This window comes from Natator depressus, chromosome 23, assembly GCF_965152275.1.
Source record: "Natator depressus isolate rNatDep1 chromosome 23, rNatDep2.hap1, whole genome shotgun sequence".
NCBI classification, from domain to species: Eukaryota; Metazoa; Chordata; order Testudines; family Cheloniidae; genus Natator; species Natator depressus.
Genome location: NC_134256.1, coordinates 3,090,377 through 3,111,860, shown reverse-complemented (window position 1 = coordinate 3,111,860; position 21,484 = coordinate 3,090,377). Strand labels below are relative to the sequence as shown.

Below are 21,484 nucleotides of genomic sequence, written 5' to 3'. Positions count from 1 at the left end.
GCCCCGGGCTCCTGCCCCCCACAGCCTTGCCGGTGCCCCTCACTCCCGACCCACAGCCCCCTGCCAGCCCAGTCCCGGGCTCCTGCCCCCCACAGCCTTGCCGGTGCCCCTCAATCCCGACCGCAGCCCCCTGCCAGCCCAGCCCCGGGCTCCTGCCCCCCACAGCCTTGCCGGTGCCCCTCACTCCCGACCCGCAGCCCCCTGCCAGCCCAGCCCCGGGCTCCTGCCCCCCACAGCCTTGCCGGTGCCCCTCACTCCCGACCCGCAGCCCCCTGCCAGCCCAGCCCAGGACCCGTCCTGAGCTATGGATGGCGATGAACCTGGCCCCTTTGCCTCCGCTGTCCTGGGGGGAGTCGCCTGAGGGCACCCATCCGAGTCACTGGCGCTCCCGGGTCCCAGCGGGCGCCAGAAGTGTGACACCCCAACACACTGGTCCCTCCCCCTCCTCTCTCTCCTTCACACCGCGCCCCGTGGCCTTTCCCCTCCGCCCGGCACGGCCCAGAGACCACGTGAAGGCTGCCGGAGGTATAACAACCACAGCCCCGGTATCGCAGCCTTCGCTCCTTCGTCATCGCCTTCCCACTCACCCTCGTCCTCGCCAGAGATCTCCCTGCCGCCGCTTCTCCCTCCCCAGGTAAGAGCCCCCTGGCTGTGCTGATTTCTTCCTTCCCTGGCTTGCTCCCGGCAAAGGGCCTGGACCGGGGAGATCTGGGTGAAGGGGGGCGGATTGGGCTGGGGCCCAGGGGCAAGAGGGCCTGATTCTCAGCCCACTGGACTCCCAGTTGCTCCGCTGAGCCCTCGGGCATCAGAGAGAAGCTGAAGTATCTCCAGCCCGTTATGTCAAGTGTCTACCAGCCGGCAGGGCCCTTCATCCAAGGTACAGCCCGCCGCAGCAACACACAGCCCAATCTGTGGGGTCAGACACCTGTCAGCTCCCTCCGTGTGGTTCAGGCTAAGAGGCAGCGTGGCCCAGGGGGCTGGGATTCAGGAGAGCTAGGTTCTGGCCTCAGCTCTGCTGCGTGACCCCCAGCAAGTCGTTGCTCCATGCCTCAGTTTCCCCTCCCACCCTTTGTCCATTGAACATGGAAGCTCTTTGGGTCAAGGGGATATCTCTCGCCCTGGGTCTGTGCAGAAGCCAATGCAATGGGACTGTGATCCCGGTCGGGGTCTGGGCAGCGCCCGGCCCGACGCGGGGCCCCGGTCTCTGTCTGGGGCCTTTTGTTGCTACCATAATACGCTTTTTAAATTACAAACCAATTTGTGAGCCCGATCTCACGTACACCCCCAGAGTCTCTCTGGGCTCCCGCTTGCAGGGGAGGCGATGCTGGAACATGCCCAGATGCTAGAGAGAGCAGAGGACCTGAAATGCGGGTTGCCATTACCCAGTGACTAAGCCTGGGGATGATTCCGCCTCCCCGGATGACTCGCTGGGCGGATTGAAACCAGCGCTGGGTTTGTTTTGAAGACCGGTGGCCCCGTTTGGAAATATGGGCTTGCAGGTGGGAGGGGTGGGGGGGTGGGCCCTGATCCAAGCACCGGTTGGAAAGGCTCCCTCGGGCTCGGCTGGGGAGCAAGCGCCCCGGAACTAGGCCCATGGAGGGGTCGGGAGGGGGCCGTTAACCCTCTCCAAGCGCTCTTTAGAGACTGATGCGCCAAGGGGGATGTCAGGGAGTTTCAGCGGAGAAGGTGGCTCTCAGGGATACACGGGCCATGGAGCCAGGACTCAATTGGGGTCCTGTCCAGGGCAAGGCTGAGGGGCGTTGGCTCTGTGTCGGGGGGAGCTCCCGCTCCAACGACCAACAAAGGACTCCGGTCTCCAGAGACGTCCATCCCCTATTTCATGTTTGTGCCTCAAGGCCCATGGCACCCCAGGAAGAGCTAGGCCCCGCCCTGAGGCGCTCCCAGGCTGAATAGCCAATGCCTAGGACCGGAGAGGGTCAGGCTGGGTCCGATCCTAGGAGCCCGTTATCCCGCCCGTGGGCAGTGGTAGCGCCACATGGAATCACTGTCCTCCAGAAACAGGAGACGTGCGTTGAGGAGAACCGCCCCGCAGCGATGTACCCCAACACAGCTCGCGCACCCGCTGTGTCTCTCTTGTTAACCAGGGGACAGGCCCCTGCTGGGACTGCTGCGCTGTGCAGAGACACCTAGAGGCTGAAGGGGGTAATGCAAATGAGAGTAACACTGCAGCAGGCAGGGGGGCAACACCCCCCTCACAATGCCCCCCCCCCGTTACAAAGTTGTCTCCTGCTTGCTCCCCTTGCAGAGGGATCTGGAGCCTAAATGAATCCTGGGACATGGGTTTCTGAGCAAGCCGCCTCTGCTGATGGGTTAGTTACAGCTGCCGGGCTATAGAGGATGCCTCACTTGTCTGCTGAAGAAGATGTCGATCCTTCGGGGGCTGGGGACAATGATAGCCGGTAAACAAACCTTGAGGCGGGACTGAGTCTGTATCCAGCCAAGCTTCGGACAGTGCATGTGCAACCACTGCCCTCTGCTGGATGGCACCAGGGCTGCTCCTGCGTGTCATATGCCCTATACTGCCCCCAGTCAATGGGGATTCGCCTTTAACTCGAGAGTCAGGGGGGTTTGAGCCCTTGGGGCAAAGGGAACTGGGTTCTAGCCCCCTTTGGTGGGAGGGATGGGGGATTGGTCAGCCCCTGTGTGGGGTTGTGCTAAGCTTTGCAGCTTGTCCCAGTCCTCGCTCTGCTGTCCAGGACATCCAATGGCAAAACTTTTCCTTTGGGGGCCCCAAGAAAGGGTGTGGATGGGGACAGTGAGGCCAGGGCCAGACAGGGGGTGGATGGGGGACACTGAGGTCCAGGGGCAGTGCCAAGGATATGTTCCCTTCCTGGAGGAAGCAGTCATTCGTGGTTCTGCTTTTCACCCATGCACAAGTCTGGGTGCTTCCCAGGTTGAGCTGGGAGTGGGTTTGATGGGATTTCAAGGTTTATGGGTATGCAGGATCTGGGGGGCAGGGGGGAGAGGTGTAGGCTGGAGTGCAGGGGGTGGCGTGTGTGTGGACCCCCCCTTCCTAGTTTATACACTTTGCAGGGAGCCCTTTGAACGCATGTTCAGACCATTGCAAGTTTCTAACCCCCCCACCCTTGGCTTCGGGGAGCCCCCCAGGGCAGGGCCTTCACCTCCCCCAGCCCCTAGAGGCCTGGAAATCAGCCATGGGGGGCGGGGGAAAGAGAGCCTGGTTGGGTGGCTTTTTCAGCCGTTACAAAGGGTGTGTGGGTGGAGGGAGGGAGCCAGCCCATGGCAGAGCTGAGTTCCTTCCCCAGTGGGGTTGGGTAGGCGTCACTCGCAGGAGGACGGGGAGTTGTGTGCACATCTGTCCGTCCCACACGCAGCTTGGTGCCCGGAGAAGCAATTCTCTGTAGCGTCTGGATCCGTTTGGCAACGTTTCGGATCCAAGTTGGGGGCAGAGCAGCCCTGGGAAAGGGGGCGACGCTGCACAGAACCCCCCCCCCACCAAGATTGCCCCCGCATGATGCCAGGACCTGGACTGATCCCTCTTAGGTTGGGGGGATCCTGTTATCCTGGGAGCTGCACCAACCCCCCTGACCAAGATTGGGGCCCTCATTGTGCTGGGCACTGCACAGACCCTTCCCAACAAAGATCAGGATCCCCCTGTCATGCCAGGTGCAGCAGCACCCCCTCCCCGCCAGATATCAGAGATCCCCCATTGTGCCCGGCCCTGCACAGACGCATAGTAAGAGACAGTTCCTGCCCCCAATGAGTTTGCCATCTAACTAGACAAAGGAGAAGGGACGTGACACCCATTTACAAGTGGGGAAGCTGAGGCACAGCAGGATGCCATGACTCACCCAGGGAGCTGGGGATTGACCCAACATGCCCTGAGTGCCATCCAGTGCCTTCAATGCTAGACGCGTGTGTATTTGAAGCGACGGCCCAGTGGTTGCTAAGATCCTTAGGCACAGATACGGGTGCAGAGAGGCCTGTGCCTTGGGCAGAGGGGTAGAGAGCCACCCTCCCTCCCCCTGCTCTGTGGGGCTGGGCTGGGCTGGGACCTCCTGCGACCAGCTAGAACCCAGGCATCCGGGACTCCCAGCCACGGCTTTTTCATGCCCCACTAAATTCAACTCCACGAGCAGGAGCCGGGACAGTGCTGCCGCGTCGGCCAATGGGAGGCTAGCCAGAGGCTCCGCCACGCCCTCTCATTGGTTGGACGTACCCCCAAGGCGTGGCTGATGCCCACCCGCACTTCAGAGCCTCTCGTGTGTTTGTGCGCAGCCTTCAGCGTCTGCTGCAGAATGGCCAGTGCCAGGCCCCGGCGGGAGACCCGCCCTCGCCCCCCCTGACCATCCTGGACAGGCTCCTGCTGACCCAGGGGCTCTGGCAGCTGCTCAGCCTGGGCCCGGAGCAAGCCACCGAGCTGCTGAGGATGCAGCCGCCTGGGGTAAGTGGCTGGCCGGTGAGGCAGGCAGTGGGTGTGGGACCATGCAGGGGTATAAGGGGGTGGCCGGGTGGAGCTCTAAGGTGGGCAGGGCAGTAAGGAGGTGGCTGGGTGGGGCTGGAAGATGGGCGGGGCCATAAGGTGGGCAGGGTGGAGCTGTAAGGTGGGTGGAGCCATAAGGTGGGCAGGGTGGAGCTATAAAGTGGGCGGGGCTGTAAGGTGGATGGGGGTGGAGCTGGAAGGTGGGCGGTGCTGTAAGGTGGATGCGGGGTGGAGCTGGAAGGTGGGCGGGGCTGTAAGGTGGATGGGGGGTGGAGCTGGAAGGTGGGCGGGGCTGGAAGGTGGGTGGGTGGGGCTGGAAGGTGGGCGGGTGGAGCTGTAAGGTGGGTGGAGCCATAAGGTGGGCAGGGTGGAGCTGGAAGGTGGGCGGGGCCGTAAGGTGGGTGGGGGGAGCTATAAAGTGGGCGGGGCTGTAAGGTGGATGGGGGTGGAGCTGGAAGGTGGGCGGTGCTGTAAGGTGGATGGGGGGTGGAGCTGGAAGGTGGGAGGGGCTGTAAGGAGGTAATGGGGCTGGAAGGTGGGCGGGGGTGGAGCTGGAAGGTGGGCGGGGCTGTAAGGTGGTGGCTGGGTGGGGCTGGAAGGTGGGCGGGGCTTTAAGGTGGACGGGGTGGAGCTGGAAGGTGGGCAGGGCTTTAAGGTGGACCGGGGGGTGGAGCTGTAAGGTGGGCGGGGCCGTAAGGTGTGCAGGGGTGAAGCTGGAAGGTGGGCGGGGCTGTAAGGAGGCGGCTGGGGGGCTAGGGGCTACACCATCCCCTTTTCCTCCCTCCAGCCCCGGGGAGGGCTGGCACTGAGGTGGCTAACGCCCTGGGGCTGCCATTAGCACCGTTCCTGGCGGGCAGGGGTCAGACTGGGAACTGCAAGCTTCGGGGACAAACCAAGGCCCTGTGGGGCATGGAGAGAGCCAGACTGCCCCCCCACCCCCGTCTCCGCTTGGGACCCCACAAACCGGCCTCCAGAGGCAGGCCCTGGGGCCCTCACCCAGACCCACCAGCCGGCTCCCTTCCAAACCTGCCAAACTCTCTCCCCTCCCCAGACGTTCCTGGTGACCGGCGCGGGGAGCGGGGAGCTCAAGGTACTGTCGGTGCAGAGCAGCGGAGAGGGGCACCACGCCGGAGCCGTCTGCCGTTTCCACATCAAGGAGGGTGGCTCGGGTAGGTCGGGGCAGCGGCTGGGCTCATTGCAGAGGGGTCAGCCGGCGCCCCAGCCCCCGGGAGCCACCTGTCTGGGCTCATGCAGCACGTCAGCAGAGCCAGGGACGGAACCCGGGAGTCCTGACGCCCAGCCCCCTGCTCTGACCAGTAGACCCCGCTTCCCTCCCCGAGCGGGGGTAGAACCCAGGAGTCCGGACATCAGTTTTTCCTGCTCTAACCTCTAGTCCCCACTGCCTTGACAACAGCTGGATGATACAACCAGCCCATAAAGTTCTGAGGTCGGTGATGTCGTTTCCTCCTGCTGAGCAAGAAAAGGGAAGGGCCCCAGCTATTGCAAAAGCCTGGAGGGGGAAGGATCTGATGCCATGCCGGGGACCCCGGGGAGGGGCTAGACCCACCCACCCCCCCAGGACGCAGCCGGCTGCTCCCAAGAGTAATGCTGCTCTGGGTTTCAGCACCAGGCTCTGAGCTTCGCCCCTGCCCAGCTCATGTTTCCTTGGTGAGGTATGTGGGGCAGGAAAGGGCAGCTCCCAGCTAGGGAGGAGTTCAGTCAAGTGATTAGAGCAAGGGGGCTGGGAGCCAGGACTCCTGGGTTCTCTCCCCAGCTCTGGGAGGGGAGTGGGGTCTAGTGCTTAGAGCAGGGGGGGCTGGGAGCCAGGACTCCTGGGTTCTATCCCCGGTGCTGGGAGGGGAGTGAGGTCTAGTGGTTAGACCAGGGGGTGGGCTGGGAGTCAGGACTCCTGGCCCTCTTTCTCCTAACTCACTATGTAGCCTTGAGCAACTCTGTTCCCCTCTCTGTGCCTCAGTTTCCCCCCTTTAAGACATCTTAGTGGGGAGGTTAAATCATCTCCATTTTTAGGATAGATGGCATAAACTGAGGCACAGGAAGATGACAGCTCTTGGCCCAAGGTCAGATGGAGAGCGGAAGGGAGGGGATTGAACCCAGGACTCCTGGATTCCCATTCCCAGCCAGGAACTCCTTTTCCTCCATCAACCCCTTTCCTTCTTCCTGGTGAAGGAGCCGAGGATGGATAGAACCCAGGTGTCCGAGCTCCCTGTCCGGTGCTCCTGCCAGGTTTCTCTCAAAGGTGCATCTGGCTTGGCAGTCCAGGGGGGGTTGCAGGTTGTGGACAGATCCTCGTGGCTGGGGGTGTTGGAAGGGTGGGGGGCTGTGATGGGGAGAGGAGGCAGCTGCTGGAGGTGGAGAAGGGGCAGAGCTTAGCTTGGTGCAGAGCTGGCTGGGGGGAAATTGAGACACGGAGTGATGGCAAGTCTGGGCCCAAGGTCAAGCAGGTGGATAGAAAAATCCGCCCCCCCCCCCCCCGGACTCCTGGGTTCTATCCCCAGCCAGAAACTCCATCAGCCCCAGGGTCAGTGATGTGAAGGCCCCTGCCGTGCCCACACCCCCCCACCCTGCACTGGCATCAGGGCAGCCTGTTGTAGCTTCCTCCTTGCTTCTGGGAAGAACCGGGGCGGCTTATCTCTGCTGATCTCTGCTGCAGACGTGTTCTGTGCCTGGTGCGGCGGGGGCGGGGGGGCGATGGGGTTACTCAGGGCAGTCCTGAAGGGAACAGATCGCGGTACGGCCACCCTGGAGCCAGCCAGGGCCTCGGTCTTGCCCCTGAGGGGTCAGTGCAGACCAGAGCTGGGAGAGTCAGGAAATAGCCCAGGCTTGTACCTGATTTAAATGAGTGCCGGACAGTGCCAGATAGTGGTTAGAGCAGGGGGGGGCTGGGAGCCAGGACTCCTGGGTTCTCTCCCCAGCTCTGGGAGGGGAATGGGGTCTAGTGGTTAGAGCAGGGAGGTGGCTGGGTGTCAGGAGTCCTGGGCTGTCTTCCCAGCTCAGGGAGGGGAGTGGGGTCTAGTGCAGAGGTTCTCAAACTGTGGTCCATGGACCACCAGTGGTCCGCGAACTCCATTCAGGCGGTCCACGGATAGTTCCCTCTAAGGACTGCCCTGGGCCCCTATTCCCTGGGCGGCCGCACACGAGAGAATGACGGGCCACCCACCGAATTAGTGGAGCTGCGCAGACGCACATATAAGGTGAGGTGGTGGCCTTGGGGAGGATGGGGGTAGGTCGGAGGGAGCAGTGGGGTGAGAAGAGGGGGTGGGGGGAATTTGGGACATGCAAGGCTGCAGCGGCCAGAGAAAGAGGCAACTTTCCCCAGCTCGGGGGCTGCCACGGCAGGGGAGAGAGGGAGAGACCCCCTCCCTTCCCAGGCCCAGCTCAGGGGCTGCCAAGGCAGGGGAGAGAGGGTGAGAGCCCCGCTCCTTCCCAGCCCCAGCTCGGGGGCTGCCGCGGCAGGGGAGAGAGGGTGAGACACACACCCCCGCCTCCTTCCCAGCCCCAGCTCGCATTAGAAACGTAAAACTACTGATATGAAAATATGAGTCGTGGGCTTTTATTTGTAGAACAAAAATAGTTAGTTATTATTATGTTTTTTTTTTAATATAGCGCTTTTATCCAAAGCGCGTTGCAATAGTTAGCTAACGGTACAAACAACATTTGGAAAGATCATTAAGTGGTCCGCCGAGACCTTCAGGATTTTCAAGTGGTCCGTGGGAAAAAAAAAGTTTGAGAACCACTGTCTAGTGGTTAGAGTGGGGAGGTGGCTGGGTGTCAGGACTCTTGGGTTCTTTCCCCAGCTCTGGGAGGGGAGTGGGGTCTAGTGAGTAGAGCGGGAGGCTGGGTGTCAGGACTCTTGGGTTCTTTCCCCAGCTCTGGGAGGGGAGTGGGGTCTAGTGAGTAGAGCGGGAGGCTGGGTGTCAGGACTCTTGGGTTCTTTCCCCAGCTCTGGGAAGGGAGTGGGGTCTAGTGAGTAGAGCGGGAGGCTGGGTGTCAGGACTCCTGGGTTCCTTTCCTGCTCTGCCATGGACTCTCTGCGTCACCTTGTTTCTTCATTTCTTGGAGCCTCTGATTCCCCATCGGGGACATGGGATCGGGGAGGGTTTCTGGCAGTCTGGTGCTATGGGGAGCACAGACTGGGGAGGGGGGTCTGGCACTGGAGGCCCTGTCACTCAGATCCACCCACACATACACACACTCAACCTTTGGAACCGGCCTGTCGTGGGACATGCCCCACCCCAGAACAAGCCACTTCTTAAGAGCTCAAGAGAATCTCCCGACTGAGGAAAACTTCCAGCCAGTTTCTGCTACTGGGCAAGCCCTCTGCAACCCCCCAGCCCTCCCCTTCTCCACCGCCCCCAGCACCTAGGCTGCACTGGGGCCCCACTCTGGCTCTCAGACCCCGTCGCTCTCTCTCTTCCAGCTGTTTCCCTGGAAGGGTCCCAACTGCGTTTCCTGGGGCTCCTGGAACTGGTCGCCTTCCTCTCCGTGAGCAGGTGAGCGGGGCTGGGTCAGGGGTGGGAACGTGCAGGTGACACTTTCCCTGAGTCTCCGCTCTCCTGTCTCCAGGGCTAGGCCTTTGCCTCTATCAGTTATGGGCTGGGAGCCAGGACTCCTGGGTTCTACCCCAGCTCTGGGAAGGGAGTGGGGTCTAGTGGTTACAGAAGGGAGTCTGGGAGCCAGGATTCCTGATTCCCCACTCCACTCCCTTTTAAAGACCCAATAACCTGCCCCCACCCCACTCGTCAGGTGAAAAGCCCCCTCGCAGAGGGGATGTGAGTGTGTGATGGGGGCACCCTTCAGGGGTGGGGGCATTCCCCGACCCCTAGCCCAGCATTCCGGGAAGTGCAATTTATGGGTGCTTGCCTGGGTTTGAGGAAGCTGCGGGGGTGGGGGCAGGGTGGCCATGGTGACTTCCTCCTGCAGCCACCCAGCGTGGGGCATGCCCCTCCCTTGCAGCACCCCTGCTTCTTCCACTCCAGGGCCCTGGCCAGTGCGGGCGTCTGGTGCGGGGGGCTGGATGATGCCAGGAGGGCAGGACCCTGGCCAGTGTGGGCATCGGGAGGGTCCTTCCTGCACTGCCCCTTCTCCCTACAGCCCTCCGCTAACTGGCTTCTGGTCTCTCTTGCTTGCAGGGACGTGCTGCCCCTCCCGCTGCAGCTCCCGGCTGCCTTGCAACACCTCGGCAGGGCTGAGCTGAACAGCTGTGCGGCCCTGGGCATGAGTGAGTGCTCCGCCCACGGGCGATTTCACCCCCAGCCAGGGCCTCCGCGAGGAAGCCAGACACCCTCACTCGGGGGCGAGGGAGGAATGGGGTCAGGTCGCCTCGTGGGTAGAGGCGCTCAATGTCCGACGTCTGTATGCAGCCGGATGAGAGAACCCAGGAATCCTGGCTCCCAGCCCCCCTGCTCTAACCACTGGACCCCACTCCTCTTCCAGAGCTGGGGATAGAACCCAGGAGTCCTGGTTCCCAGCCCTCCCCACCTCACCCCACCCCACTTTAACTAGTAAACCCCAGAGCATGACAGTGGGGCAGGAAAGGTACCTGTGTCCTACGCTCAGCACACAGCGCTGACCCCCCCGCCCCCAAGCTGGGTTACATCTGCCCAGGCACTCATGTCTGTCTCCTGCTGCCCGGTGTCCTCGGCAGGGTTCTGGAGTCCTCCCTTTAAGCCATCGGCCACAGGCGAGGAGGAGGAAGAGAACATGGGGTCCAGCCCCGAGTCCCCCAAACCCCCGGAGATGAGCGGCCCGGCCTGCTGCATCCGGGTGACGTCGGAGGATGGGGCGCTCTGCATCATCAACCCTCTCTTCCTGTCGGAGCACAGCAGCGAGGGCTGGCTCCCCACTGGGGTGCCGCCCCCGTTCCACCTGCCCGAGAGAGGGGGCACCATCCGGCTGAAAAATGGGCAGGGCCCTGGCCTGTTGGACAAGCCACCAGCGCCTGCCGACGCCGAGATGGGCCAGTTGGGAGCCCCGGAGCCCGGGAAGGAGGGGGAGCCGGGCAAAGGTAAGCGCCAGTGGCCTACCAGTTTGGGGGTGGAGGTGTTGGGATCAGGCTTGAGGGGCGAGTGTGTGCTGGGACTCAATGGCATTGGGGCATCTGTGTAACACGCCCACCCTGGCTAAGCCTTCGTGCCTAGGCCGCTCCCTTTCTCCTCTCCCACAGGGGTCGTCCCCCACCCCCCAAATTGCAGGCTCCTGGGGGGCAGAATTGCCCTGCACTCAGGATCAGGGGTAGGGAAGGGGCGTAAATTCCTCACCCCAGAGCTCCTAGCGGCCAGCTAGACGCGAAGGAGTTGCTCCCTTTTGCGGCGAGCCTTGTAGTAGGTTGTTATCCTGGGATAACGCTCCGGGGGGGGCGCTGCGTGGGGCAACGGGCGCGAGCCGCGCTCTAGGGGGCTGCCACTGGGTGAGCGAGACACCAGCCCCTCAGCGCCCCCCCCCGTCCCCCCCCAGCAGGCGATGCCCCACCGGCCTCGGTGAAACGGAAATTGCTACTACGCCGTCCGGCCTGGAACATGTCGGAGGACCAGGTGTCCCTGCCGCCGACCGAGAGGCAGGAGGGCCCGGCCTCCCCGCACCGGGTCTCTTGGATCGAGGGGGCCTTGGACGCCCCCTGGGCGCTGAAGAAGTCCCACTCAGAGTCCTCGCTGCTGGGCCCCCGGGACAGCCTGCTCCTGCCGCCCATCCCCGAGCTGGACTCGCTGTCGGTCAGCAGCGTGGAAGAGGAGCCCGACGCCCACCCGGGCACGCCCCGCAAGAAGCACCAGTCAGCCGCGCTGTCAGGCCGGGTCCTGCACCGGCTGTCGGCCGTGGGCAGCGCCCTGACCAGCTTCCTCTCGGCCGAGCGCCGGCTGGCCAAGCGGGTCCAGGAGCTGACGCAGGAGCCGGCCTCCTACGTCGGGGGCCTGGTGCAGAACTTCGTGGGGCACGTGCTGCGGGGCGGGGCGGCCCGGCACCCCACCAGCACCGACCTGCTGCAGGAGATCCGCCAGATGATCAGCAGCCTCAAGGGCTACCTGTGCGAGAGCTCGGAGCTGCAGGACGCCTGGGAGTACGGGGACCTCGAGGACGTGGACCTGGGTACGGGGCTGGGGGCGTCCGCTGGCTATGGGGGACTCAAAGGGGTGAGGGGCGTCAGCTGGGAACTGGGCACTGGGCTCAAGGGGGTAGGGTCGTCTGTGAGCTGGGGGAGGGGAGGCATCTGAGACCTGGGTTTTGGGTTCAAGATGTGGGGGGCAGTGGCTGGGGGCTGGGTACGGGATACAGAAGAAGAGACGTCCTCCCCCATGTGAGGAATTCTCAAGGCGGTGGGGGAGGCGGGGGGCTGGCTCAATGGATCCCACCTTAAGGTCACCGCTTTGGTCCAGCCTGCTCCCCATCATTTCCCACCCCCAGTCATTTACCACCCCCCACATGCTTCCATCCGTGGGGTGGGGGTGAGACGCGCTGGGGCCCGGGGGGGGGGAGGTTGCCCAGACTCCCCCCGATCTTGGGGCGGGGGCAGGGTTGGCTCAGGCAATTGGTGGGGGGAAAGGCCCCTGACTAGATTTCCCCCGCTCCCCCAAGATGGAGGCTGTCACGGGTAAGCTAGTAGCGGGGGACCCCCCCCCCCCGCCCCGGGGTTATAAATAGCCCCTCCAGGAAGCGCTGTCTGTAAATGCAGCCGGAAAGGCCACTGTGGTCAAACCGCCCCCCAACCCGCTGCAGCATCCGCCCTGGCTCCGGGGTGTCAGTGAACGCCTGAGCAGGAAGCTGCGGGGGGACTGGGGGGGCCAGAGGACAGCTCTTAAAGGGGAACCGGGCCTGGCCCCTTGGTGCTGGGGGGGGGGCCCAGAGGCTCCCCTCGCTCCTGGGGGAGGACAGCTTGGTGCCAGGGCCGGGGAGCCAGGCAGGGAAGGGGGGCGGCTCGGGCAGGGCAGCGGATAACGGGTCCCAGCTCCACCAGGCGGGGCAGGGCGGGGTGCAGGGTTAGCGATGCTTTAAGGGAGAGAACAAAGTGCTCTGGGGTTGGTGTGTGTGGTATCGCACTCCCCTCCCCGAGCTGGGGAGAGAACCCAGGAGTCCAGGCTCCCAGCCTCCCCTGCTCTAACCACTCGACCCCACTCCCCTCCCCGAGCTGGGAGAGAACCCAAGAGTCCTGGCTCCCAGCCCCCCCTGCTCTAACCACTGAACTCCCCTTCCCTCGTCACTTGTGCAGCTTCCTCTGCCCTCCAGGGCCCCAGCCCCAGTTGCCTGACCCCATGTAGCAGGCCCAATGGAGACGAGGTTCCTGATCCGGAGCCCCCGAGCTCTTGCCCTGTGCCAGACGCCCCCCGGCCTGACCCCCTCTCTCCATCCCCGTCCCCCCCCCACAGGCTCCCTGGTGGAGACGGCCCTGCACAAGTGCGTCCTGAAGCCGCTGCGGGACTGCATCTACGGCCAGCTCCTGGAGTTTCACAGCCGGGACGGGAGTCTGCAGAAGCTGCGCGACCACCAACTGACCATGGGCCGCCAGAGCCTGGCGGAGCTGGGGGTGACGGCCAACGTCCCCGACGCCCCGGCCCTCGAGCGCATCCAGGCCAAGCTGGTCCAGATGCACCAGGCCTACTCGCCCAAGAAGAAGGAGGCCCAGCTGCTCAAGGCCTGCAAGCTGATCTACGAGGCCATGAACCACGGCACGGGTGGCAAGGGTAGGGGAGGCTGGCTGGGGGCGGGGGGCGGGGGCGGCACGAGGCTGCCAGGGAAACCTGCACCCAGGTCCCGGGGAACCCCCGCTACCACATGGGACCCCACTTAGCTGCCCCCCCAGCCCCCAAAGATGGCGTCCTACACCCTCCCTGAGACAGCCCTGTCTCCCCCTGCCCCTGTGAAGTGTTCCTGAGCTGCCATCTCTGCCCCCAAGCCTTGATGGGTCTCTGTTTTGGGGGGGGGGGGAGGGATTGTGTGGGGGTACTGTGGACATCCCGTAACTTGGGGTATTGGGACTGGCCCCTGCGGGAGGTGGGCTCGAGCCCCTCCCCAGGGTATTGGGACTGGCCGGTGGGGGCGGCGGGGAATCAAACCCTCCCCCCACCAGGGGTATTGGGACTGGCCCCGCAAGGGGTGGGATCGAGGCCCCCCCACACACACACACACACACAGGGTATTGGAACTGGCCACTCCAGGGTGGATGGAATCAGTCTCCCCGCCCCCTCCCTTTCCCCCGTGGGTATTGGGACTTGCCCCTGCAGGGGGTGGGATCGAACCCTCCCAACCCCGGGGAATTGGGACTGGCCACAAGGGGGGCGTTCTCACCGCCTGTCTCTCTCTGCTCAGAGGTCTACGGGGCGGACGACTTCCTGCCTGTCCTGACCTATGTCCTGGTGAAGTGCGACATCGTCTCGGTGCAGCTGGACGTCGAGTACATGATGGAGCTGCTGGACCCCAGCCAGCTGCAGGGAGAAGGTCAGAGCCCTGACCCCGTCCTTCCCCAGCCGGGCTGGGGACCCGCAGGCTGTCTGTGGATGCCCCCGCTAGGGGTGAGCCTGCAGCCGGGCTGGCCGACCCGGTGGCTCATGGGGTTGGAAAGCGGGTGCTGAGCGTTTTCCCCCTCTCCCCGGTCGAGCCGTGCCCTGGTCAGCAGTGCCCGGGTGGCACACACCCGCAGCCCCCCGATGGCTCCTTGGCTGAGCTGAGCTGGTGGGGCCTCGTGGGGCTTAGGGGGGAAGCTGGCACCACCCGGCTGCCTTGCAGCTCAGGACAGCGCGTGAGAAGCAAACAGGCCACGGAGACTGTAGGGGGGCAGCTCTCCCTTCACCGGCAGCAGTCGTAGTCCCTTTACCCTCTCTGCGCGCCAGCCCCTAGCGGTGACGGGCATGCCCCCGGGCCCCTGACGTCTGAGCCCCGCATTCCTCCCCACCCCTCCTGCAGGCGGCTACTACCTCACCACCTGGTTCGGGGCTCTTTACCACATCAGCAACTTCCAGTCGGCCATGGTGACCCGGCAAATCAGCCTAGAAGCGCAGGACTCCATCCACCAGTGGCAGCGTCGGCGTACCATCCACCACAACCAACACAGCCGGTGCCGCTCCCAGGTAGGGCCGGCTGCTCTGGCAGGTCACGGCTCTAAGGGGGGGCTCAGGGGGCTGCTGGGTTCTATACCTGCCTCTGGTGTGGTCTACTGATTACAACAGGGCGGGACAGGGAGCCAGGGTTCCTGGGTTCTTTGGCCCTGACGTGCTGGGTGACCTTTGGGGTCCGTCCCTTCGCCGCTCCGTGACTCAGTTTCCCCATCCGTGAAAAATGGGATCGTCAGTTTATTCTGAGCAAGGACCCGCAGCAGTGAACGAAAGCATGAATTCCCGGTCGCCTTGTAAACGTGTCAAATGCGTAGCGAGTAGGAAAAAAGACAGGAGGGAGAGCGAGCTGTGTGCAACAGGTGCATGAACTGGGAATCTGGGATGCCAATGAACCAATCCCAAAGTGCTTAATACTATGGAGAGGTGGGTTCTCAGTGTGTTGCAGAACATGTGGATAAGCTAGCGAATAGCTGTGCACTCCGGATGGGTGCCCCCTACCTCAGGGGCTGATCCGCACCGCATGGTTCTGCTGCTTACCCATAAACCGGAGTGACAAGTCCAGGGTCAAGCGTGCTACTGACCCATATTTTGGAGAAGCCCCTTGGGCTGGAAGGACTAACAGGCTTCTGGGTGTTACAATGAGCTGTCGCGGATGTTTCTGCGGCATTCCTCTTCCCCCCTCCGCACGGAGATGGAATTGCTCGGCTGTGCGTGTGTCATAGACCCAACACTAAAAGTGAAGGGAGATTCTCCTTCATCGCCAGTGCCTTTGGAACAGAGGGGTCTGAGTTTTAGCCTCTCCCGCCATCCCGTTTATATGAGCAACCCACCGAGAGGCAAGCCCCGAAGAGCTGAATTTGAGTGTAGCTACCAGCCATGTGTCTTCCCTTGCTAATATACACATAGCACCTAGAGGCCTCAGTTGAGATGGGGGGCCCCTGTTGTGCCAGGTGCTGCACAGTCAGAGGCAGCTCCTGCTCCAAAGAGCTGACACTCTAAATAGACATAAGAACGGCCCTACTGGGTCAGACCAAGGGTCCATTTAGCCCAGTATCCTGTCCTCTGACAGTGGCCAATGCCAGGTGCCCCAGAGGGAATGAACAGAACAGGGAATCATCGAGTGATCCATCCCCAGTCACCCATTCCCAGCTTCTGGCAAACAGAGGCTAGAAACACCATCCCTGCCCAACCTGGCTAATCGCCATTGATGGACCTATCCTCCATGAATTTATCTAGCTCTTTTTTTAACCCTGTTATGGTCTTGGCCTTCACAACATCCTCTAGCAAGGCGTTCCACAGGTTGACTGTGCGTTGTGTGAAGAAGTACTTCCTTTTGTTTGTTTTAAACCTGGTGCCTATTAATTTCATTGGGTGTCCCCTAGTTCTTGTGTTGTGAGGAGTAAATCACCCTTCCTTCTTTACTTTCTCCACACCAGTCATAATTTTATAGACCTCTAGCCTATCCCCCCCCTTAGTCATCTCTTTTCCAAGCTGAAAAGTCCCAGTCTTATTAATTTCTCCTCATACGGAAGCCGTTCTATACCCCTAATCATTTTTGTTGCCCTTTTCTGAACCTTTTCCAATTCCAATATATCTTTTTTGAGATGGGGCGACCACAGCTGCACAGTATTCAAGCTGTGGGCGTATACATATGGCAGTGGGCGTATACATATGGCAGTATACATATGTGGGCGTATACATATGGCAGTATTCAAGCTGTGGGCGTACCATGGATTTATATAGAGGCAACATGATATTTTCTGTCCTATTCTCTCTCCCTTTCTTAATTATTTGCAACATTCTGTTGGCTTTTTCGACGGCCGCTGCACTTTGAGTGGATGTTTTCAGAGAACTCTCCACACTGACTCCGAGATCTCTCTCTGGAGTGGTAACAGCTCATTTAGACCCCATCATTGTATATGTAGAGTTGGGATTACGCTTTCCAGTGTGCGTTACTTTGCATTTATCAACATTAAATTTCATCTGCCATTTTGTTGCCCAGTGCCCCAGTTTTGAGAGATCCTTTTGTAGCTCTTCGCAGTCTGCCTGGGTCTTAACTATCTTCAGTAATTTTGTATCGTCTGCAAATTTTGCCACCTCACTGTTTACCCCTTGTCCCAGATCATTTATGAATATGTTGAACAGCATTTGTCCCAGTACAGACTCCTGGGGGACACCGCTATTTACCTCTCTCCGTTCTGAAAACTGACCATTTATTCCTACCCTTTGTTTCCTGTCTTTTAACCAGTTACCGATCCATGAGAGCACCTGGCCTCTTATCCCATGGCAGCTTACTTTGCGTAAGAGCCTTTGGTGAGGACCTTGTCAAAGGCTTTCTGAAAATCTAAGTACACTGTGTCCACTGGATCGCCCTTGGTCACCTCTGGAGCCCTTTTTAAAAATTGTGTCACATTAGCTACCCTCCAGTCCTCTGGTACAGAAGCGGATTTAAATGATCGGTTACAGACGACAATTAGTAGTTCTGCAATTTCACATTTGAGTTCCTTCAGAACCCTTGGGTGATACTGTCTGGTCCCGGTGACTTATTGCTGTTTAATTTATCAGTTTGTTCCTCTCATGACGCCTCAATCTGGGACAGTTCTTCAGATCTGTCACCTAAAAAGAATGGCTCAGGTTTGGGAATCTCCCTCACATCCTCAGCCGTGAAGACCGATGCAAAGAATTCATTTAGTTTCTCCGCAATGGCCTTATCATCCTTGAGTGCTCCTTTGCGCCTCCCACCTAGACAAAGGGTGGGCGGGGAAACTGAGGCACAGAGCGGGGACAGGACTTGTCCAAGATCACTCAGCAGGAATAGAGCCCAGATCTTGCGAGTCCCAGTTCAGTGCCCTACCCACTCTCTCTGTAATCTGATCTGTCTATGGTATGTAGAGGGTGCCCATCACCATAGCCTCTGGACTGCTTGATTTATTATTTTTTCCCCTCTCCTTCTCTCAGGACATCCTCTACGTCTCCTTCCAAGAGCCCTTTGCGAACCAGAAGGCCATCCCCGTCCCCACCCACATGACAGCGGCCTCAGTGTGTGTGGTCTGCGGCAAGAAATATGGCGTCCCCAACCCGGAGGCCTATGGTCTTTTCCTGGTGACGGACAGCACCTCCCGGCTCCTGGCGGAGGACAGCCACCCCCAGCAGATCCGCTCAGCATCCCTCAAATCCCACAGCGCCTCCAGCTGCTTTGTTTACAAGCTGAAAAGAGAGGAGCAGGAAGCCCCGTCTGAGGGCGACGGCCCGGCTCCTGCTCAGGAACCAATATAAGGCCGGGGGAGAGACGGTGCAATCAGAGGCTGGCCGGATGGGAGCGTCCAGTCTGTGCAGCCAAAGCCCAGTGACCTCGGGACTGATGCCGGACTCTCCCCAGAGCCTCCCGGGTCCTAATATCTCAGGCCACCTGGGGAAAAAACAAACCCAAACTTCCCAAGGGTCAGAGCAAACGGGCGCTGGAGCGGCCAGCAGAAAGCGTGGAAGCCCCATTGACTTATAACTAGGAACGGCCAAAGCCCAGAGGAGCTGACTGGAGGGGACAATCCTGCTGGGGCGGACGGGGCGTCCCTCATCTCTGCAGGGCACAGCTTGGGGGAGTAGGTGTCCCAAGCTGGGACGGCCTTTCCCTGTCTTGGAATGCTACCAGCCTTGGGGCCGTGTTGGTCATTTAGGCTCCCAGCTGCAGCCCAGGGCCGGGACGTGGATGGCTCGGGATGCTGCGGTCCGGAGCACAGGAACCGTTCTGCTCTAGCCAGCTGCCTGAGCAAGGGGCAGGGTGGTCCCGTGCTGTACGGGTTTGGGAGGTTGCAGCCCAGTGGGAAAGGGGCAGGGGAAAACCAAGTCCAATTTCCTCTCCGTGGCAGGGCTGGCATATATCGCCCAAGGGGCACAGCGGTGGGGGAGCAGCTTGCCCTGATGTCCCTGCATCAGCTTCTGTCCCAAGGGCTGCACCAGACCTCCCCACACCCCAAATCCAGATGACTGTAACTAACCAGCCCTTTGGTTCCCCCCACAATTTGAGGCTGTTCAAATGTGCTGTGAGCTTTACCACTTCTCTCTAGGGCCAGGAACCCAACTCATGGGAATCCCTGCTTAAAGGGGAAGTGACCTTAAACTCCTCAACCTTCTGCCTACATCAGGGACTATATATTTATATGACCTTCCCCCCTGTAAAGGGAGGACTTTGGCCCGACTTGGTTACTCTTTCTTTAAATAAAAAGAGAGAACCTCTGAAAACGCAAGGCCTGGCAGACTGTGGGCGGGAGGGTTTGTGATTGCTGTTTGGTGTATTACAATACATAGGCAGGGTGAGGGACAGCCCCGGCCCCCAAGAGCTTAGGCCCAGCCCCTGGCAATGCAAATTAAGCATCCAAGTTCTTTTTGAGGAGCTGGGCCTAAATGGACAAAGGAGGGGAGGGGAAACTGAGGCACAAAATGGGGGAGTGACCAGCCAGGAATAGAACCCAGACGTCCTGCCTCTCCGCACGCTGCCCTGCCTTGCCTCAATGAGTTTTTCTGCAGCTGAAATGCAGCCGCCCCTGGGGCGGAGCACAGCACTCCCATCATTTTCCATCCTCTTCTCTCTCCCTTTCTTAATGATTCCCAGCATCCTGTTGGCTTTTTCGAGGGCCGCTGCACATTGAGTGGATGATCTCAGAGAACTCTCCGCAGTGACTCCAAGGTCTCTTTCTTGAGTGGTAACAGCTAATTTAGACCCCATCATTTTATATGTATATGTCCATTTTAAGAGGACAGATGCATATAAATTAGCTGTCGCCCCCTGTAACAGTTTATGGCAGCGGGCGGTTGCCTGCAGCTTGGCTGAGAGGGGGTAAGACAAGGGTCACAGTCACCTGGCATATGTTTTTGCACTGGGGCATTTCAGCGGGTCTCAATGCAACAGCCTGCTGTCTTTTAGCCTCTTGCCTGTTCATCTTCCTCGATGCTCTCCAAAGCTGGGCTACTTCTGTGCGGGGGGAGGCTCCCCTAGCATGTGTGCTGGCCCCAGTGCAATGCTGGGGGCCACTGCGCTGCAGGGAGCAAAGTGGGGGGCCCAGTAAGGGGCGCTCTCCATTCAGTCCCTGTGGCCTGCAGTTGCGGTGGGGGGCTGGTGCATGGAGTGGGGGAGGAGCTCACACCACTCTCCTCCCATAAGGCATGAATAGTGGGGAGCTCCTGGACCATAGCTTAATCCCCCCCCCGACCCCTTAAAATGGACAGCTAGCCCGGGGCCCGGCCCCTCTGTCTCCTAACAGCCAATGGAAGCAATCCAAGGTTGGGCACCTCGATTGCTTTCAGGATCTGGGCCCAGGTCTGCTCTTCAGTGCCTGTCTGTCAGTGTGCTAGGCCTGAGTCATGGGGGCAGAGTGGGGCCTGTGGTTTGCTGGGTACCACCGGCAACTCCTGGGTTCTAAGCCCACCTCTGGGAGGGGAGTGGTGTCGGGGCGGAATTGAGTGTCAGGACTCCTGGGTTCTATTCTCAGCTCTGGCTCGGACCCTGTGCCCTGGGGCAAATACCTTCATTTCCCCGTGCCTCACTTTTACCTTTCCATAAAATGGGAGAGATGCTGAGTAGCTCTAAGCAGGCGGTGGTGAGGTTTGATGTACTCCATTTGTAGACCGCTTGGAGGCTCTTAAAAGGATCTGGAAAAGGGGGAAAGTGTGTTTTAACTGTCTTCCCATGGCAGGAAGGTTTGTTTAAAACCAGGCACAAAACCGAGGTGTAGGATAAGAAACCCTTTCAAATCTATTGGGGATTATCTATCTATTTGTGACAGAATTTCTGTCTTTCACTATACCCACAATCTATCTAGCTATCCCCATACACCTCATCTATCTATCTATCTAGCCTCATTCACACCCTGGGGAGCTGTAGTCTAGACCCTTCCTACGTCAACAGACCGTTTGTCCATCACTGTAGCTCACCCACCTACCTCAGAGGCAGTAGCTAGGTGGATGGAAGAATTTTTTGGTTGACCTAACTGCATCTACAATGGCGATGAGGTCGGCCAAACAACAAAATCTTTCACGGCCTAGCTACAAAACTCAGAGCCGATCTAATTTTTAGGTGTAGACGAGGCTTCACATGGACAAGGTGAACACCTGGCGTTAGACCAGTTCCTCCAAGAGGTGTGGAAAGGCTGCCAAGTCCTAGCCTGGGTCATCTCAGGATAAGCCCTCTTGGGGATGGGCAGCTGGGCTAGCTGGCTGGTCTAATCTAGTTTAGCAATCCTCCAGTCCCTTATTAGTCACATTTATTTGTATCGCAGCCGCGCATAGAAGCCCGAGTCCTGGCCCAGGACCCAGCTGTGCCATCCCCCTCCAACCTGCCACCCTGCCTACCCCCTGCCTGTCTAACCTAGAGCCTGGTCTACATTTAAAAATTACACCAACCTCGCCACGGCACTCAGGGCTGAGAAGAACATTGTCCCCTGAGCGTTGGGGAGAGAATCATGGGGATAGAAGCGACCACAAGGGTCACCCAATCTAACGCCCTGGTGTAGACAGGACTCCGTCATCCGTCAACCTACTGCCTGCCTCTCAAAGAGGAGGATTAACTTCCAGTGCTGGAGGCTGCGTCTACACCACGGCGCTGTAGCCAGAGCCCATCTACACGACCCAAGGCAGGCGAAGGTGCTATCTTGCACGGGCCCAGCTTCTGCTGGTGGAAGAGATGAGCTTGCCCGCCACAGGGAGCCCGTCTTTGGAGCTGGGGTTCCGGAAGAAGAGCCCTGGGGCAGCGGGCAAGCGCCTCGCACCCACAGAAGTTGTGGGGGGTACAAGAGATCACCTCGCCCGCCTTGGCTCGCTAACGTCCTGGGACCGACCCCGCTGCAAGCCAAATACCCGCTGGCCGGCCCTGTCTAGCTGCCACTGCAGGTCACCGTCCCCTGCTGTGAGGGGCATTAGACTCCCCAGGGGATCAGGCCTGCGGGGGGGGGTAAGTTTCCCCCCCAGG

At 60.4% G+C, this 21,484-nt stretch overlaps 1 protein-coding gene across 1 annotated transcript; it reads left to right on the top strand.

Annotated features, from left to right (window-relative positions):
• The first annotated feature begins 357 nt into the window (after positions 1-357).
• On the top strand, positions 358-18,610 carry RINL (Ras and Rab interactor like). The gene is made up of 12 exons (XM_074937279.1): positions 358-634; positions 2,267-2,420; positions 4,261-4,426; positions 5,517-5,634; positions 8,904-8,976; positions 9,616-9,704; positions 10,131-10,490; positions 10,940-11,566; positions 12,841-13,155; positions 13,781-13,909; positions 14,375-14,538; positions 17,482-18,610. The coding sequence occupies exons 2-12, from the start codon at positions 2,359-2,361 to the stop codon at positions 17,797-17,799; spliced, it is 2,421 nt and encodes an 806-aa protein (XP_074793380.1). The 5' UTR covers positions 358-634; positions 2,267-2,358; the 3' UTR covers positions 17,800-18,610.
• Positions 18,611-21,484: the final 2,874 nt, after the last annotated feature.

Coding starts and splice junctions, on each gene's coding strand:
- RINL (XM_074937279.1), top strand. CDS start 2,359: ATGCCTCACTTGTCTGCTGAAGAAGATGTCGATCCTTCGGGGGCTGGG. Junction 5,635..8,903: donor CATCAAGGAGGGTGGCTCGG/GTAGGTCGGGGC, acceptor TCTCTCTTCCAG/CTGTTTCCCTGGAAGGGTCC. Junction 10,491..10,939: donor GGAGGGGGAGCCGGGCAAAG/GTAAGCGCCAGT, acceptor GTCCCCCCCCAG/CAGGCGATGCCCCACCGGCC.